At 42.4% G+C, this 19,817-nt stretch overlaps 1 protein-coding gene across 1 annotated transcript; it reads right to left on the bottom strand.

Annotated features, from left to right (window-relative positions):
- Positions 1-3,516: 3,516 nt before the first annotated feature.
- TMEM59 (transmembrane protein 59) lies at positions 3,517-19,796 on the bottom strand. The gene is made up of 8 exons (XM_029617530.1): positions 19,541-19,796; positions 15,707-15,812; positions 13,666-13,760; positions 13,240-13,392; positions 10,431-10,512; positions 10,094-10,196; positions 6,187-6,304; positions 3,517-5,186 (listed from the first exon to the last, which is right to left on the bottom strand). Exons 1-8 carry the CDS (start codon positions 19,700-19,702, stop codon positions 5,034-5,036), a joined length of 972 nt encoding a protein of 323 aa, XP_029473390.1. The 5' UTR covers positions 19,703-19,796; the 3' UTR covers positions 3,517-5,033.
- Between the last annotated feature and the right edge of the window lie 21 nt (positions 19,797-19,817).

Genomic DNA, 19,817 nt, shown 5'->3' with positions numbered 1-19,817 from the left:
AGGTCAGAGTATGGCAGGTTTCCTGGGCTGTGGGAAGGCTGCCCACTATGTCTAGCTCTACTACAAAGTAAGCGATTTCCCATTGAGCCTGCCACCGCCGAAGCAGCTGCCATCCCTGGCCCACTGAAAGAAACAGATGGCTAAGCTAGGGCCTGCTTACAATGCTATCGTGATGTTCTGGAAGCTTCCTTCCTCCTGAGCTTGTGGTCACAGACACCCCATGGCAGAGCCAATTCTTTTTCTTCCTTGATTGGGAAGACAGTGCCCTCTCTTGGAAGACTCACCCCCCAATCTAAATTATATTTAGCACAGAAGATTTAGCAGTCTGTGCTTTAGGTAAACTGTAGTGCCAGAATTAAAAAAAAGTTCTCTCATCATTTGATAAAACATGTAGTGAAAATAACCAGATTTAAAGGTGTCATATCCCTCCCCTTATGAAGGCTTTCTCCAAGCCAGTTTATCAACACCAAACAAACAATGAGGAAGATACTGAAAACCTAGCTGGCTAGGGAAGTTAGCTGGGATATTCAGTGGCACAGTTTGTTTAGCCCCCTTCTCATATGTTTTATCAGAAAGGCTGCTCCAGGCTAAACCTCAAGAGGTGCTTGTCCCTGGATATACTAAAGTTTTTTAATGTACTTACCTGAACTTAATGTACAGAAAGATCTACTCAGAGGCAATTAAAGCAATTTAGATAAATTTATTTGGTAGACAGCAAGCAAACAGGTTCCAATTAGTAAGCAGTATATAAAAGAGTATTAAAAAAAAGATTAAAAAAAAAAGGTTTACAGCAAGCCTGTCTTTCTCCCTGGGGATACTGGTCTAACCTTCAGCAATTTGCTGAGGGGACCAGAGCAGTATTCCAATCCTAATTTTTCAACATCAAGCCTTTATACTCTGAAGTAAACAGGCATACGTGATTTCTAACGCACAAATCTCTCACTGTAGCTTTTTGCTACATTCCCTGTTATCCAGCGTGAACCAGTCTGTTATAGCTCCCTTTTGCTTTGCTGTTAATGTTTCAGTTTCTGGAAAATGCCAAAGCTTTTAACTTTACTTTCTTTTAAGAGGCTCAAACCTCGGATAACTATTTATTCATTTTTATTCAGGCTGTTATCCCAGTGTACTTATGTCTTCCAAATGACCTTGGATTCCCATATGTTGTTTTATTTTTATTTCAATGCTCAGTCTCTTCCCTGCCCAGTGTTGCAAAGCTGGCCAGGCTCTGCACTACATGGAAAAGCAATATGGACTCTTACAGCACCATACATTTCTACAAGATGTGCTGCTGAATATACCAAATATCATTTGAATAGGCCAGATGAGTTTATCCAGCTAACTTTAGATCTACTCAGTAGCAAGTCTAACTTACCCAGCTAGCTTAGCCAGATAAATCTAAATATCGTTATTTATCCAAGTTAGCCAGATAAGTAGCTCCTCCCAGTTATGCTCCTGTCCTGCCCACCACTTAGCCAGCTAGCTATTCAGCCTGATAAATAATTGTCCAGTTAAGTGGCAGCTGCTGAACACAGGCAGATAATCAGATGCTACCGCTGAGCCGGATAAGTTGGAACTTATCTGGCTAAGTAGTGCTGAATATCAACTTCAATATTTCTAATCAGCACACGGGCAATTATTTTCAAAACCGGTTTTCAATATCAACACTGACACCAGAACAGGTAGAAGCACCAGGAGATTCAAAGTATGACACACTTTAGTACAGACAAAACTATTAAACTTTATTCAAGCTTTGAACTTAATGTTGGGTCAGGGCAGGCTTTTAACATAGTCAGAGAGCTTCACAAGTTCCAATTTAATGACATACGTGAAAGCAGACTCTTCCCCCAGAAACCCTCCCTTCCACGTTACTTCTGTAGTGAGGGACAATGCGTGAAGCAACAGCACTGAACTGAAAGGTTCCAGTACTATGAATTCATTATACAAAATATAGGCTCGGCTAGAGCTGTATTGCCAGCACACTCACTGGTGGGGGGAGAGTGGAACAAGTTTATGTGAAGGTTAGTTGTGAAATCTAAGGAAGTACCATGATGGGGTGGGAACAGCAGAAGGCAATGCTTTTATCTCCTGGAAAAAAAAAAAATACAGATGTCCTTTGAAGATGCTTTCATAGGACAAGTACAACATAATAGAAAAAAAAAAATCCAACAAAAACCTGCACAGCCCCCAGCCATTGGGCTACAAATCCTCCATAGAAGAGTGGCCAATCTGGATTTCAATAGCTATGAAGGTGGATGAAGGCTGCAGTGAAACAAGTTTTCCAATCATCTTGGTGATCTTGCCATTGGATGAAGGTCTTATTCTGTCAAGAAATGCATGGAAGCTAGTGTACAACGGCTTCTTAACAAAAAAAAAAAAAGAGTCATGCAAATATTGGCCATCTTCAGCCACTCATCCTCAACAATGGCAATACATGATTTTGTTGCTATCTGAAGCAACTATCTCTTCCCTTTGAAAATGTGCAGGGAAACAGTACCAGGCCTCTAGAACTGCTAAGAAAAAGCCAAAAACTCTGCTGAAATCATCAGGGAATGTAAGCAATGAAAAAACCCCAAACAAACCAGGGCTTTACAGCCTCCGGGAGGGTGGGAAACCCAAGGACCAGACTCTGGGTCCACATTCATGTGTTTCTGGGAGGGGCCCCAATGACGTTTACTGCAATGGCTGGACAGGTTCGTGGCCCAACAGAGGCCATTTTCGATTCAGCTGGAAGCGCAAAGGAGCAGGAGGAAACTGCTGGGCCCAAAAAGACACAATGTATAAGCTCTGCTGGTACTGCAATCCGGAAGGGAGCTAATTCCAAAATAAGGCATGGGGAAAGACTAGAAGGGGAGGTCAAATAAAGTTAAAAAAATTAAAAACAAAAGCAGAGCTATAAAATCTTTTTTTTTTTTGCCTGGCACCAAATTTTCTGAAAACCTTTCCACCCTTTATTTTCCCTCTGCATAGTCTGAAGCTTGCCAGATGCTAACAGAAGCCCTGATGCCTCCCTGGCGGTGCTCCTAGCCACCTGCAAAGTACATTGACCAGAGAGCACTTCCAGTGGTTCCACAATAAGCTCCCTGGGGAGGAGGTTCAGAGGAGAGAATATGCCTATGGCCCAGTGCGTCAAGATTGATTCAAATGCTGTTATTCTATAAATAGAGGATTTAGCTTAGATGGTTTTTACACTTTTTGGAAAAAGATTTTGAAGGGCTGAAAGGGTGTTTTCATGATTTTTGGTGGTTCTTTTCTCTTTTTGCTGCTGGGTTGATCTCTTGCTTCCCAAACTGCTATTTTTACTTTCAGTCTCACATACTGAGAGAGATATGAATATTTGGTATAGCTTTTTGTTTTCTCTTAAATATTTTGTTCCATTTGAAGTGTGTAAAGCTTCTGCCATATACCAGAAATATGATTTAAAAAAACAAACAAACCTGATCTTAAAAATGACAAGGAAAAATCTATTTTTCTGCAAATTTACAGAAATTTAAAATCACTGACATTAAGAATGCAGAATAAAGTAGCTACAACTGCACATTTATTAGAATCTCAGCAAGGTCATACAATGTTCTGACATTTACATATTTCCATGGGAGGAAATGGTGAAACACTTGCAATGTTAATGAATCAGCAAATTCAAGTTTGGGATAAACCTTTCAATATACAAATTATACAGTAATGCACTGAGTTCATGGAGGAGCTGCCATTACTGAAACTGGAGGGTACAGCAGTATTACAAATTACAATTCTTATGGTCACTGGGTGTGCTGTAAACAAAGAAACATTGTATGCACCAGATCAGTACTTTAAAATAAGAAGTATTATACTCTAATTTAGTGACAGTTAACTGTACATAAATGGAAATATAAAATCAAAGGAAAAGCTACCAGAGAGATCTCTTAGCATTAAATCATGTAATTGTCTTAATATTTAAGTTTGTCTAAACGGTTTCATGTATAGTAATTCTCTTCTCTTTCATCAAATAGAAAACTTTACTTATAATTTAAGGGCCTGATTCATCAAGGTCTGTTGCCCATAGACAGACTGGGTGAAGAGCTTTAGTGAAAGAGACCCCAAATTCTAAAAAAAAATCACATATTCAGTTTCAGCCCAGAATTTATAAGTGTCAATATGTAAAAACAGATGTAACATTCTTAAAACAGCCAAAAAGATTCATTTTAGGGCTCAGTGCCATGCGGAATACCCGAGGCAGCACTGGCAGCCTTTGGCTGAGGGAGGGAAGCCCATCCCAGCCACGGTCAGTGCTACCCAGTGGCCCATGGTTGAAGGCTTCTGGAAAGAGTCCCAGTGGAGGACTGATGCACAAAAGGATTGGGGGGAGGCAGGGATTTAACTCAGGGAGTTACAAATTGAAAGCTCATGGCTGCGTCCCATCGAGTTGGATGCTCAAAGGTTAATTAGCATTTACAATATAGACCAAAAAACGGACTGCCCAGAAATCTGGAGAGATTTTAACTTCCTATACATCCGATTTTGCCAGCTTATACCCTGCACCCCAAATGCCTTTCAGACTGGATACATGAAAGAAACAGCAGTTATTTATTTTCTATACTCATTCTCCTCTAAAAACGATCAAACATGGAAACATTAACTGAGCAGCTGCAATGCGTCTCTCCTCTGAATGTTATGCCCTGCCACAGTCTCTCTCTCTGTTGCTGTCTAACCTGGTAACCCTGAAAGGAAGGCAGGCTTACAGAAGGGCGGGAAAGCAAAACTACAAAAAAAAAAAAAAAAAAAAGCACACTTACTTGTGCCTCAACAACCTGAACCTGAAATGTCCCATTCTGCTTACCTGCCACAGGAAACAAAATTCTGCGACAAAAAAAACAACAGCGATCTTCATCAATTTGGTAGCTTTATTAACTGCAAATTCTGTTTCTAGCCAATTCTTAAGCTCCATATCCCAATATTACCAGAGATGAAGAAAACTGCCAAACACCACACCAGGAATTGATAGAAATTGATGTTAGAATTTAGTCTCTTTTTAAAGTTTCCTTTTCTAGAGATGCTCCTTAAATTGCTGACTGAGCAAGATTAACTTTTGCAGGTAAAGGCCCTGCTTCCTCGCTCTCTTCTTTGCTTTGCACAAGCAGCACAGCACCGGGCGGGTATCTGTTCAGTTTTTTTTCATTCGTGTACTCCAGGTCTCCATAGATGCTCAGCTTCTGCAATAGTTAAAGCAGTTTGTTTGTTACTGTCTCATAAGGACACACACACAGCTTAGACATCTGCAGGGCAATTTTTAGAACAATCTAGATCGGGGTATTGAGAATTTATGGCTGCTCACGTGGAAGGGTCCTCAGGGTGGGGGCTGAAATTTCAGCACTAGCTAGCCAAGGCCCACAGCTCTCCCTGTGCACCAGGGATAACAGGGGCAATCTATATTCTAGCCCGCTTACATCACCGCAGATGCTCTAGGGGATGTACAGCATATAAATCATAATACATACATCACACAAAACATCAAACCCCAAAATAATAAAATAACACACCTCATAATTCAAGAATTACTTTCTATAAGAACTGTATAAATCACTCATAGACCATCTAAAATAAACTTTTGTAAGTATTCAGTTTGGATGTGGAATACAATCTTATTCAAACTGCAAGGCAGTTAGTGTTGCCAACAAAGGAATGACAATACTGTGCCAATTATCAGCATTCATGCGATCAAAACGCCAGGGCAGAAACTGAGAAGCACGGAATGTATACTCTTAAAGGATGAAGAGACTCCAGCTACTTGTATAGGGTCGCTCAGGAAGATGTGATCTTGTAAAGAGAAGAGAAAACTACAACTCAAGAGTTCATTCCTTCAAGAGTGAAGACTTTAGCTTGTCTCCCAGCGAGACAAGCTAAAGTCTTGTCTCGCTGGGAGAACTTTTCTAGACCTTTTTCATTTTCAGCAGAGCAGCCAAAGAACAAGATCTCTGACACTAGAAGCACCAAAATGTATCATATTTTAGGTAAACAGGTAAGCAAAAAATAATTTTTGACGACATTTCTCACCCGGACAACTAGGCTGCTGTTACAATGAGTCCCTGTGCTCTGTACTTGGGCCATCAAAATTTAAACTCAAAATATCCCAATGCCGCTGCAACAATACTTCAGAACAGCAAGTGCCCCAATTATTCAGTAGAGAATGAAAGAAAGGTTCATCAACGTTACCTCTCCTGGAATATACTGATCTACCGCAGTAGCAACAGTAGCGCAGCAAATCCAGAGTACCACCACTACTGAGAGGCACATTGTCACGGCCATGATCCAGCCAGAGTTCCTGAAGGTCCTGTAAATGAGCAATCACAGCTGTAAGTTACAATACACGGGGAGGAGATCCATAACAGGATGTCATCTGCATGAGAGAGGCTGGGCAAGACAATTCAAACACTGGCTTTGCAATACTAACTTTTAGCTCAGGTAGGTTAAGTGACGTAATTAAGTCATCCACTGAGCGGTGGATATGGAAAAGGAGTCAGAATCCTCAAATTCTCAGCTATGAGGTCCAATCAATACCCTGTACTGCCAACAATGGAAACTGACTTTATAATCTGGGAATGTTTATGCTAAATTTATAACACTTCACTATCAACAGTGGCAGCAGGTCAGAGTGGGCAAAGGTGGGTCGGCCTGGTGGTTCCGTGGCACTGCCGTGTGCTGCCATGTGGAGGGACCTGGGTCAGGGAGTCTCAGCCATGACTCCACAGCTACATCTAATGAGGACCAGAATCAGGGACAACGTTATTGGGATTCCAGAGAAAGCCACAGCCTGCAGCCCTAGGGCCAAAAGGGCTACTGATACGATGGCTGGGCTGAGTAAGATGGGAAGGGATATAAAAATGGAGTCTGATCACTGCCCCCCCCCCCCCCCCAGGGAATTGCCTATGAAGGCCCCAATGAGGCTGGTTCCAATTCAGCTGAAAGCACAAAAGGAGGAGAATAGGAAAAAGGCAGACTGGGAAAAAAAAAAAAAAAAGTGCGAGCAAAGCCTGCCAAGTAAACTTCCAAAGCAGAGAAGGACAATTCAAATGTGCACGAGTTACATTTTTTCTATTGTTTGCATGTCCCTTCTCTCCTGTTCCCTAGTTTTTGCTTTCAGTATCAACACCTACAGTACCTGAATGTAACTCGCCTTGAGCCAAATACACACCATGTAGTTCTGCAGTGCTTCTTTATGCTCCATGCTGCCATTTTGAAGGCAGAGAGAGAGTTTGCACACTCACTGATTTGTGACCAGCCATACGGAAACAAAAAGACCACAGCTAAAAAGACAACTTGATTTAAAAAACAAACCAAACAACAAAAAACACCAGCCAACCCACCCCAGATCTGCCATGCTGCACGTGGCAGCTGAAGCAGTGACCTGTGCGCTGCTGGAAGCTCAGGCTGCAGCAGCTTTATTCTTTATGGGGTTTCCATTACACAAAAATATCAAAAAACACAGGGAAGGTAACTTTCACACCAAGTGTACCCACATCCAAATACACTTCTTTGACAATTGTCCCCTCCGTCTCCCGGTGTGGGTACAAGGTGGCAGGGTTATTACATTTCCAAATCCCAGCACATACCCGATACGTGTTCTCTGAAGCCGCTTCAAACGCGCCCACGCTTCCCCACCGGCCTGAATTTTAAAAGGGAGTCTCCCTTTCAAAAGCAGCTTGCAGTCAGTATCAAAATTACACCACTAAGATTCCAGTTTTCTCCCTCAGCCTGCAAGTTACAGAATATTTACAGCTGGTTTATCCGAGCAGCCAAAAAATGCCCAAGGTCTGTAAAAGCAGGTGTGTTAGCAAAAATGTACTGAGCCAGAAAGCTCACCAGTTACAAAGCCGCAGCCGATCTACTGCCAGGCAGCTCCAGGTTATCACAGAAATGAGTACCGAATGCTTGCGAGATGAATTCAAAGTCTAAAATCTTTCTTTCTGATATCTGGGCAACAGGGTGCGCCAAGCGCAAGATAATGGGAACAGACGGTACAGCCAAGATTAGACTGACATCTTCTCATTTCTAAATGAAGTATGACGTATGGAGTGGAATCCTGCCTCCCTATTCAGCCCCACTACCGTTTCCTAGCTAATCAGGTCAATGCAATAACCGGCACGCGGAAAACAGACGCTCATGGCTGAGTCCCCGCTCTCACTAAACACACGCCGATGCCCCTCCCTGGGGCGCCTGCTGTAATATTTAAATGGGCTGCCACGGTAAAATGGAGATGCTAGGGGAAAGAGTGCACCCCTAGTGCCCCCTCGGCAGCGGGCGCCCAGGAGAGGTGGCTGTCAGCAGGTTAGGAAAACCGACGCTCAATTTTACGAGTGCTCGTTTCCCTAACCTGTGCTCGGCCAAAGGTTAGGAAAATGCACGCTCGTTAATGGAGCGGCCCTTTTCCTAGCATGATCGCCGGCACACTTTTTTTTTTTTTTTTTAAGGTTTTTCCTTTTTTGGTTCCTCCGACTTAATATCGCCACAATATTAAGTTGAAGGAACGACAGAAAAGTGGCATTTTCTGCTTTTCTGTAAACTTTTTGGGCTCCTCAGAAGTAACGCTTGCTCAGGCTTTAATTTTTTGGATCGGGGGAAATAGCTAATAGCGCTCATCACATGCAAATACATGTTGATGAGACTATTATCTACGTGCTCGGTTGGATGCACTAAACCCCCGTTTTGCATCAGGGGTTATGGACCTGCATCCAGAACGCACGTCCAATCGCGTGTTCAGCCAGTACTCTGTATTGCATCGGCCTGATTGTGTGTGAATCTGCTCCTCCCTGCAGAGCAAGCTGTATTCCAGTAAGGAACGCAAGGAACAAGGTATGTATTGCGTGGAAGGGCATCGTTATCTTTCACTTTACAACATTTTCTACTCTATTTCAGAAGGTCACTCAACATTAACAACAACAGTAACAGCAACTTTCAGAAACTTTTTAGATAGCTCAGTTAGCAGTTAAAACAGTATTACCGGGGACAAACCTGGGGCCTCAGTGACAGTGTCGCACGCTGCCATATGAAGGGACCTGGGTTTGACTTCCAGAACTGACAGGGCTGTGGAAGTAGCACTCACTCCCTCAGAGGGTGGGAGCCCAAGTCACTGTACAACAGTGACACCTAGTGACCAGACCTAGGGCCCATGATTGCATGGGTTCCAGAAGGATCAAGAGTATCACAACAAACATTATAGTTTAACTTCCAGGTTGAGGACTAAGGGAATACGTTCTTAGGTAGCTGAGCATGAACAGAGGCTGGAAGTCCAAAAGTCCAGAAGTAAGCTGCCAGGTCAAAAAACAATAAAATTCCCAGCCCCATTCAAATCCAAGTTTTTCATTCAGATTTCTATTTTATTCCTTGGGAGATGATAATTTAATGTTGCTGAAAACCGCAGTTCTTACCCTCATCGGAACCTTATGTAGACATCACACTGGTATACATAAACTATGGATGGAGCAAACAGCAAAAAGAAGAGACATGGACAGTTTTAAAAAACAAAAAAATAGCAGAGCTACAGTAAAAGTGTATGTTTTATTCCCAGCACGCGTGAAAACAAGAAATTAAATTAGGACAAAAAAGGAAGGAGATCTAGGAAGAAGAACAAATAAAGGAAGTAAGAGAGCCGAGCTGGATCTAGCCATTACTACTGCTTACAGCTGCTATAGGCATGCCGAACGACAGGAGGTCACTTCCCTCTCAAAACCAGGAGAAGGCCTCATTCTCAGACCCAAAACTCCTGCTGCCAGCCATCACAGATAGATGGACCTTAAATTTACATCATGTTAAAAGCAGTAAACCAAAAACCCCGGACTCCCCAAACTCTCAGGTTCTCAAAAGTCTCAAACAGACTAAAATGGAGGTAAATACCAAAACAACCCCCCACACATACTCACTGCATCCCTTCCCAGCACTCGCACAAGTCCAGAACAGTCGCCAATTTCCATCCTGTACATTGGCAGACTTCTTTCTAGCCTCCAGTTTTCACTATTACAATACACTAACAAGATAGGGGTGATCTTCCAAAAATGTAAAACTAAATCAATATTGTTCTTCTACTTTATCAAGCTTTTGGGGGGTTTACGAAATCAATACCTACAGAGAGAGACATTTTAAAATGCTGTCTCCTTCCTCCTCCTCATAGCCCAGCGCTCCGTGGCTGCAGGATCTCTCCACGTTAGAGCCAGGTGGCATCAGGTCTGCTGTAATGTGAAACAGGAAGGGATTTAAATGTGAATACTTGCCAAACTGCCCCGGGCAAAAAACTGTCTTCTAAGCAGGTTTCCCAGGAAACACAAAAGGGGACAAAACCTTTCATCCCACCAGCCCTAACCATCTAAACTAATTATTTGGTTTCATGGATCACAAAACATTATGGTTTGACGTCCAGGCTTGTAAGAAATTAATTTTTAAAACTGAAAGCCAAATACACTTACAGGCCATTTTATCTATGGATGCTCCGCTCAGATCTGAAGCTTCATGTGGCAGCTGGGAAATGTATTCAACCTGAGGCTTTGACTGCAGAGACCAAGCAAACAATTCTCTGTTATTATCTTTACATGCAATCAGTGAAAAGTACTAAACAAAAAAAAAAAAACCAACAACAACTCAACAACCAAAGATTCTGCATGAAATTCTAGCTTGTTCTATTTTGGGAGAAGGAGATACTAAATTATCAACCTAAACATTTCAGCTCCAGCTTCATTCTGCTCTTTAAAACGCTGATAAAAAGGCTTTGCCCAGCATGCTTGATCCAGCCCTGGATTTCCCCAATGGCATGCAAGGGACTTCTAGTTCCGATTTCCCTATTGTCATCCCTAAGAAAAGCAACAAATAAACATCTATGCATGCCAAGAGGTAAATCCAGGACTGCAGTAACCCTGTCAGGTGTCCTCCAAAAAGAGAGAAATAACTTTTACAGTCTCTGTCTTCAGTCATGTGGAAACCCTATTAATGTTTTAAACAAAAAAAGGAATTTGCTGATCATGGAACAACTTTCCAGTAAAATTGTGTCTCCAAATAAGAGAAAACAGACTTTGGACATATGGATGCTCTACCTTTCGTCTTTGCCACTCAGGGCCCCTAGGATGATTCTTAATAGCTACTAATAATTGTTGAATTCTGCCTGACGTTGCTCTGCTAGTTCTTGGGGGCCCGGATGGGAATTTGGGGGACTGTTATAAAGGTTAAATCTATTTATTTATGGTGAGATGTGTGTCCTATGCATTACATGCAAAAGGAACAATTGCATTCAAACTGTGTGTACAGCATATTTTTTCAATAAACACAATTTGAACATAAACAAAAGAGAAAGGAACCCAGAAAGGCCGGAATACGAGTGACAGGGAACCAGAGCCTGCCCTACAGCATTCTGGGTCGCGTTCCAGAACACTCCAGGTCCCTGTAAATTCTCTCCTGCTGAAGGTGCAGTTACCTTGTTCTGTGCTTGGCACCTGCAGGGATCAATCCCACCTGACACTGCTGCCTACCAGGCTTAACTTGATATGGGATACGGTTATGCGAGAGGTAAAACCTGGAAATTTCATCTCTTACATAATCTCTCCCTTAAGGAACTGCATTTGCAGTTGTAAATCCTCAGGTATTAGGGTCTCCATCCCATATCCCGACTGGCGCAGTTCTATACTGCTGAAGGCTCACCCTGCAAACTGAAGCTCTTTCCAAATGGTTTCTAATTAAAACATTGCTCAACAGTTCCACTTAAAAACACTATTTGCAATGTAAATAAATCCATATTCTGGTGTCACAACAAACCTTGCCAACTATCTAATGTACCTTGGTAGGCGGGACTCCTGAATTCTATGGAAATCAAGGCAGCACAGTATTAGTGCTTGAATTAAAGGGCTAAAACTGAATACTGGCCATCACAATGCTTAGCAACATTTTCCCCATTGTTTTCTTCCACTTTGTTATTTTACTGATACATTTATATTGACAATATTAATTGTGAGCATGTCTGTGCATGAACATGCACTAACACAGATCATGGTTTACTCCCAAGGAAATTCTGTGCCCTTGTGCAAGACAGAATTGGCACAGAATTCCTAGATTTTGGTGGCCACATGGATCAATGCAACAGAAAACAGCGCAAAGGGAGCCACTAAGCTCCTCGTCCATACTCTCTCTCTCCAGCCATCCCCCCTGCCATCCCCACCCGAATGTCAATCCCCCTAAAATCCCTCTCACCTTTCCAGCACCAAACAGCTCTCAGCAAGTTTGATCCATGCAGTGCCCAAACTTCTGTGCTAGTCTCAGTTTCATGCTCTTAAGAGAACCGCACAAGAGTTCAGGCACCATGCAGCTCAAACTCACCCAGGGTGATGCCAGGAGCACATTTTGGAATAGGGGGAGTGAAAGAGTGGTAGAGAGACTGCTTGAAGACTGACTGGGGGTGGCAGGCAGAAGTGAAAGTGCAGAAAGAGGTAGCAAGCAAGTGGAAGTGGGAGAACAAACCGAAGGTATGGACAGAGCATGGGATGGGTATGAGCTGAGGTCAGAGACAGCGAGCGAGAGAGAGAGAAAGCGAGTGCATGTAGTGGGGATGAGCTGAGGGCAGAGACAGCGAGCAAGAGAGAGAGAGAGAGAGAGAGAGAGAGAAAGTGAGTGCATGTAGTGGGGATGAGCTGAGGGCAGAGAGAGAGAGAGGGGGGAGGAGAAAGAAAGTGAGTGCATGTAGTGGGGATGAGCTGTGGTAGTGGAGGAAATGGTCTGCCGCCTTATTAGGGCTTTTGGGGTTTTGACACCTCGAGGAATGTGGTGCATGCGAGGTCCTGCAGCAGCACAGGCTTCTTGCAACTGCTGACATTTGTACCATTAAATATAGGAATCACTGTGCTGCCATAAGCATGCAGCGACAAGGAGGCGACCCTGGCTGCAGCTCAGAGCTACTCTCTGCTCCAAGGATTACTTAACTAAAGATCCCTGAACACCAGAGGCCCTAATTATGGTGCACTATTACGAGACTCCTGGGGGGAATTCAGCAAAAACTTTGAGTGAGAATCTTTTACTGTACTGCAGTTTAAATTATCACTCAAAGACAGTGATTATATTGTATTATTTTGACAAAGTGTGCAGAATTTTTATATTTTTTTGATGCAGAATTCACCTAGGACTAACGTATAGGACAGGAGTTTTCAACAGGATGCTACACTGTCAACAAGGAAAGAAAGTACGTGTGCATTCTTTTCTTTCCACTTGAGTTAAAGGCAGCACTGAAAGATTACACACCTGAAATATGACTATTTTGCCATCATCTGCTTGGAGATAGAAGGTCCATGAAGATGTTATGAAGCTCTGTGCCGAATCCATCATGCCACTCCACATTGATCTCACCAGAGTCAGAGGGAAGAGAGGATGAACTTTAGGCATGAGGCCCTGGAGCTGGCAGTGTACAGATCAGTGGTCAGTGCTTATCCCAATAACCAAACTATATCATCCTTTACATTAATTTATATACCCGTACACCTTAAATAAATTCAACTTTAAAATAAGACAGCAAGAGAGTAGATGACGGCAGATAAGGATCCTATCGGCCCACCCAGTTTGCGCAGTATTTTTCTTTTACTTTGGGTAGACGAGAAAACGGCAGCAGGGTAACAGGAAGGAACAAGCCAGGAGGAGACAGATGAAAGGGGTATCTCTCTCATACTTTACCTGTTCTTGTCTCATTTCAGCAACTGGTAACTGATTCTGGCACCCAAGATTGCAAGCATATTGTTCATCAGCTTGGGCATAGGCTTCACTGCAAGCTGCAAGAACAAAAAATGATTTATTTTTTCAACCAGAATGGTTTTCAAAGTATTAAATGCGCTAAGAACCGGCTATCTTCCTCAGGATCTGGTATACGAGGAGCACGGTTTCATTAATTGTTGTACAGGTTAATGGAAGCTGGAGGCTCAGACTGGAACAATTGGTACACATGGAACTGTGTCACACATGAATTTAGCACTGTATTTTATTTTTTTTTTAATTCTGCCTTTGTTTAAACACAATTCTTCCAGGCTTCAGCCTTACCTGGGCTTCTGCAAATGCATTTGTGTTTTATGGATCTACAATTACTAAAGTATGTCTGCTTAAAGAAAGATTAAAATCTCTAATTTTTGTTGGTAAGAATGTCAGATTTTTTGCAAATGATCCTGGCAAAAAAAAAGTTTACAAAAATTGTTGCTAGCTCCACGGAGATCCACAGTAAATTCTGCAAAAGGGTCTTCTTTAAAAAAGAAAAAGAAATTAGTGAAAACAGTAAAAGAGCAAAAAAAAAAAAAAAATTGGGCAGGGTGGGATGGAGTCTTTCCTCCTCTTTTTTTTGCTCGTTTACTGTTTTCACTAATTTTTCCTATTTTTCTATATTTGCTCATCTTTCCCACCACCTCCTTCTCTCTGGCCTGCATTGGAATGCAGAGAAATGCTGCAGCCGAGAGGTACCACGAGTGTAGCAAATGTGGCATTAAATAAAATGCTGCAGTGCCTTCCATTCGGACTCTGTGGCTGTCCTGTTCTTGGGAGGCGAGCATTTCAGACGACACACTGCATTTCTCTGCATTCCAATGTCACGGAGACATAAGAAGAGAGTGGGCCTGAGCTGGAATCCCCGTACAGCGTTTCAATGAACCCAGAGATAGGAAACTGGCAAAAATCAGGCTCAGATCCTGTCTGGTATGAATTAGCCAGAGTCTCCACAGCTGAATAAGGACCTCTTGGGTCATGTTATCACAGGCTTTTCTTTTTTTTATTAAATGAACTGAGCATTGTAACCATCTTACAAGGCTGTGATTGTGGCAAGAAGTACCATGATAGTAGGAACTTGGATTTTAACATTCTTGTAGGCATGAAATTCATGCTGTGCAACAACAACCCAGTTCCCTATAGGGTGCTGCATTCCCGCAGTGGCATCAAAAGCCCAGTTCCAATCGTTGCAACAACATTAGAATCGATTCTAGGCATGTCAAAAAAATAAAAGGTAGGGGGGATTAATTTTTAAAACAAGCACGATTTCCAAACATCACAGCATCCTCATACAAGTGATTTCAAGGTTCATTTACATAACAATTCTCAACACAACCATGAACAAGGGTCACCCCTTAAAAACACAGTTTGTTTCTTTTTGCTGTTTGTTCCATACTTGTACCTGAGTGTTTTCCTCTTCCTTTGAGTCTGTGCCCAGGAGGCCACCCAACGGCAAGGTTTAGGGATCAGGAATAATGAAAGTGTTCTGGGAAAGCAAAGGGGTCTCCATACATATATTAAGCACAAACTGAGCACAGCGCAGCTCCTTCAAACTCACCCAGTGTGCGTGCTCTTTACTATAGGCCCCCATAAGAGCTCTGCAGCATAAAATTAGACATTGGTTGTTTCAAACTCTAGAATATTCTGAGGGCTGACAATTTTCACAGGTTATTGGGCAGAATTAAGAGGGTCAATAAATTATTTTATATCGTATAAAATGATAAACCCCAAAAACAATTGAAAATGGTGATTTGGGAAAGAATCAGCACCCAGCAGAGGGTCCGAGCGGCTGGCATTGCCAGTTTTCTTTGGCTACCATGCTGTTGCTCTTACCAGATGGTAAAAGGGAAATTAAAATTCCCCCAAACCAATAAAAAGGGCAATGCTGATAACTCAGATATCATAATTTAAGCGCTAAGAATTCCCCAGTGACAACTCCTAAACCTCAGAAGACCTATATAACTCTTACCAGATTCGCATTCCACTTTAGTTCGATTCAAATCGACTCCGTCATTCACAAACTGACAAATTGAAAACAGTCTGCATCCCCTCTGGCAGGCATATAGCTCCTCATCCTAGGAGGTCAAAGGAACGACAGCACACAGTTAACCCGATACAGGTGGAACGGGTCGACTCTCAGCCACATTGAGAGGTGAGGCTCACAGGATCCCTTTGCCAAGGTACAACCTTAGACTGCGAGTCCTCTGTACCTTTGAACCTGATTGTAGTCTGTTCTGAAGTGGCTGACCAGTCACAAAAGGCAGAATATAAAAATCACACTAAGAGGTAGATTTTAAAAGAATGCGTGTGCACGTCCATGTGCGCATGCTACTCGGTGCTCATACATGGATGCCAGGTTTTATAACATGCGCGCGCTGGCACGTGCATGTTATAAAATTCCAGGTTGGCACACGCAAGGGGGGGGTGTTTAATTTTGCAAATACTTGCGGTGACATATCGGGGTCTTCCCCAGTTTCCTCCAATTAAGGAGCGGACTGGGAGGGAACTTCCCAACCCCCTAACCTGCCCTCCCCCTTCCCCTATCCCAGCTACCTCTAATTTGTTTTATTTTACCTTTTGCTCCTGCAAAGGAGCAGGAGCAAGTTGCGTGCGCCAGCACCCCCTGGCCCAGCAGCAAATGGCCGCTGTACCGGGCGCCTCTAGCCCCGCGGACCATCCCCTTTTAAAGCCCTGGCACTTACAGGCACCCCGGGGTTTACATGCGTGGCCGGGCCCATTTGAAAATAGGCCCGGCGTGCGTAAACCCCGGGATTTACGCGCGCCAGGGGTTTTAAAATCTACCCCTTTATTTTTAAGAATAGCTTCTACCATTTTGCCCAGCACAGACATCAGGCTCACCAGTCTATAAGTTTTCAGATCATCCCTGGAGTCCTTTTTAAAAACTGCCATCCCATTGGCCACTCCAGTATTCAGGTATTGTGGCTGTTGTAAATAAGTGACAGTTTACTAGCAAAAGTAATGGTGGTCGAGGTGGCGGCCCTCCGAAGGGAAGAGGTACTGATCCCAGAAAATCCGCTTGTACGCTGACTGTTCCGGCGATGTGGGAAGCCACAAGGAGGGCAAGATGCCGCTCCGCCCTACAGATGATGTAGGCCACCGTCGTCGCATTGTTGGACAGGACTCTGACCACCTGGTCAGGTAGCAAGTTCATGTTCAAGTTCTTTTAGGTCTTAGTTGAGGATCTTATCTTTATTTACACAAGCTACAAATAATTCAGGATCTCTCCAGGAGCAATATGGCTACTATAATTCTATAATAAACCAATGCCTCTTTTATAAATTCCCCTATAACTAACAACAAATGACCAAACATGGAGGTAAAATAATAGTTACCAATTTCTGGTGTCTGGTACCGTATTGGTGGGTAATAACTGTTTTACAGGTTATAACTCAGATTGTGCATCAGTACCGAATTTGCTTTATGTAATTTGTAATTTATGTAATTTATATAATTATGTAATTTATGTAATTTGAATTCTTTCTTGTTTTATAAAATTTCACGTATATATATATATATGATGGTATCTGTGGAATGTATTTCCTCAAAAACTTATCCACAAACTGTGAAAGAGGTTCTAACAGTGATCCTTTAGAGGATACAATGGGGCATCCTGGTGGGACTTATGCATCTTTGATACAAGATAAAAAGCTGGGCACACTGAATGTGGTGCTTTTAAAAAATACTTTCTTTTACGGTGATCCAGCCCGCTGTCAAGGCTGATCTACTAAGGAGTCTATTTAATCTGCTGTATAGGGTCAGTGGATAATTTCAAATAAAATGTGTCATCTCGAAACTGGCATTTTGCCTCTAAACATAAATCTTCAATATCTTGGACCACTACTGAACCTCCTTTGCCTGCCGATTTTATAAGAGACTGATCTGCCCGTAAAGCCTAGTGTTCCTCCTTAGTAAGATTACTTTTAGAGCCTCCCCCTTAGGGTGAAAACTATCAATCCGGACCAATCCCTTATGCATTGTTTCTGACAATTAACATTCATTAAATGTTATCTTTATTTAGTACTGTAGCCAATAAAAATGTGAAGTTGGTAACAAATGGAGTTCACAGGAGATAATATTAAGAGATTGAGAAGTAGGTAAAGTCCGCACATATGGCACTTATTCGGGTAGCAGCAGAAAAAGACCAGAAAGAGAACTGTACCCGATACACCATACAATGAAGAGCAAACCTGCAAGCTGCAGTGAACGTCAGAACGGACATGAAAGGGAACCATAAATAACATCTTTGATTAAATGGACCTGTAAAGTTTCAGGAATAATGAGAAAAGACGTGAAAGAGAACCACTTGTTACATAGTGATGTCTAAGAACTGGGACCTGCAAGAAATTCATTTTAGAATTTCAATTATAGGCATTCAAAGTCTCCATAGAGATTCCACTGATCTAGTGCCTTTTGAATTTGGTTAAAAATATATATAAAAAATAGACAAACAAAAAATACGAGAAACTCATAATACATTAAAAAAAAAAATAAAAAAACCCAATTAAAAAAGAGAAAAAATAAATACAAAAATAGAATAATAATAAAATAAAAAATGAACAAAGATGGCACATTCAATCGCAAATCCAGAGAGATGCAATCTTGGGGTAACTTTGTAAAAATATGGTAATAAAAGTGTTAAACCCCCCCCAAAAAAAACACAGCACATGTCCTGGTTCCGGGAAAGAATGTGACTGGTCAGGAATCATTTAAATACCAAAAGGGATTCTAACTAGTTCGACACAACAGCGGTGGTCAAGAGGAAGATAAAGCAGAGATTAAGTCAGTCGCATAAAATTATCTTTTTTTGGTGTTTGGCAGAAGGCATTGACTATGTTTATTTGTATCCAGCTCTCCAGCCCCTGAAGCAGACGCCAAACGTTGAAACACTGTCAGTGTCGGGCAAACATGAGCTGTAAATTTGAACTAAGAAGCCACCGTTGAGAAATGTCACTGCTCATAGCAGTTTACAATATACGTTTAATATATTTGGACACAATGAAATCTCAAGCAAGGTCACACTGGGGGAGCTATAGCATTTTGTAAAATAGACTAATTTAGAGAAAAAAAATGTGCATAAAAAACAAGAAAATATAATTCAACATTACATAAAGTAAAAACGGTACTGATGCACAATCTGGGTTTTAATCTGTAAAATGTATTACCCACCAATACAGTACCGGATACCAGAAACTGGTAAGTATTATTTTACCTCCCCGTTTGGACATTTGTTACTATAATTCTAAGTCAGCCACACAGCAAATATGTCAAAAGAGAGAGCTATGTGGGGCAGGACCATATCCGGTGTCCAAACGAAAAGGCAGAGCTTGATTGCTCAAAACACTTCAAAAAGATATTTATTCAAAGTCAAATTTCAAAGACAGCGCATCACCCTGTATACAGAATCCCCGATATCGTGATTGTTTGCCGACACATGCAGCACCGTCTCAGTGAAACACGAACGTGTCAGGGGGCTGAACCGTTTACTCCGTCTCTGAAATTCGACTTCGAATAAAAACCTGTTTGAGGTGTTTTGAACACGCAAGCTCTGCCTTTTCCTTTGGACACCGGATATAGTCCTGTAAGAAGACTGACCCGCTACCAACTCACATCTCTCTCTTACTAGAATTCTACACCATAAAACATGTCGTAAGGCTGAAGCCATATGCATCTTAGTATCAAGAGCGCAAGAAAGTGTATTCACCACCTCTGCAATTGCCTTTTTTTTTTTTCATGCATACGATTAAAATACAAACGCCCCCGGAAGCTGCAAGGCCGGACCTACCTTAGGATAGGTGTGCAAGGCATACGTCATCTTGCAGGTCTTGTGGCAAGAACTCGTATCACCCAAGACGGTGTCGAACGTGTCAGAAGAGCTCACCCTAACATTCCCCAGCAAGCCGACGAAAAAAAGGCGCGCAATCAGGCTACCCCATAGCACGGCCATCTTGCTTCACCCCAGATTTTCCTGCGATCCGCCGCCTCCCGTCTGGTTATTGACAAACACACTCCGACTTCCTGCTTCCGGTGACCGGAGGGAGGAGTTACCAAGGTGATCTGGC

Source organism: Rhinatrema bivittatum, chromosome 10 (assembly GCF_901001135.1).
Source record: "Rhinatrema bivittatum chromosome 10, aRhiBiv1.1, whole genome shotgun sequence".
Lineage (NCBI taxonomy): Eukaryota > Metazoa > Chordata > Amphibia > Gymnophiona > Rhinatrematidae > Rhinatrema > Rhinatrema bivittatum.
Note: the sequence above shows the minus strand (reverse complement) of the source record. Positions and strands in the feature narration are given on the sequence as shown.

Bases quoted from the DNA above. Each gene is read 5' to 3' on its own strand.
- TMEM59 (XM_029617530.1), bottom strand. From the start codon at position 19,702: ATGGCCGTGCTATGGGGTAGCCTGATTGCGCGCCTTTTTTTCGTCGGC. The intron at 15,813-19,540 runs GTAGGTCCGGCC...TTGACCTCCTAG, and splicing joins CCTTGCACACCTATCCTAAG to GATGAGGAGCTATATGCCTG. The intron at 13,761-15,706 runs GTAAGAGTTATA...TTGTTCTTGCAG, and splicing joins TAAAGTGGAATGCGAATCTG to CTTGCAGTGAAGCCTATGCC.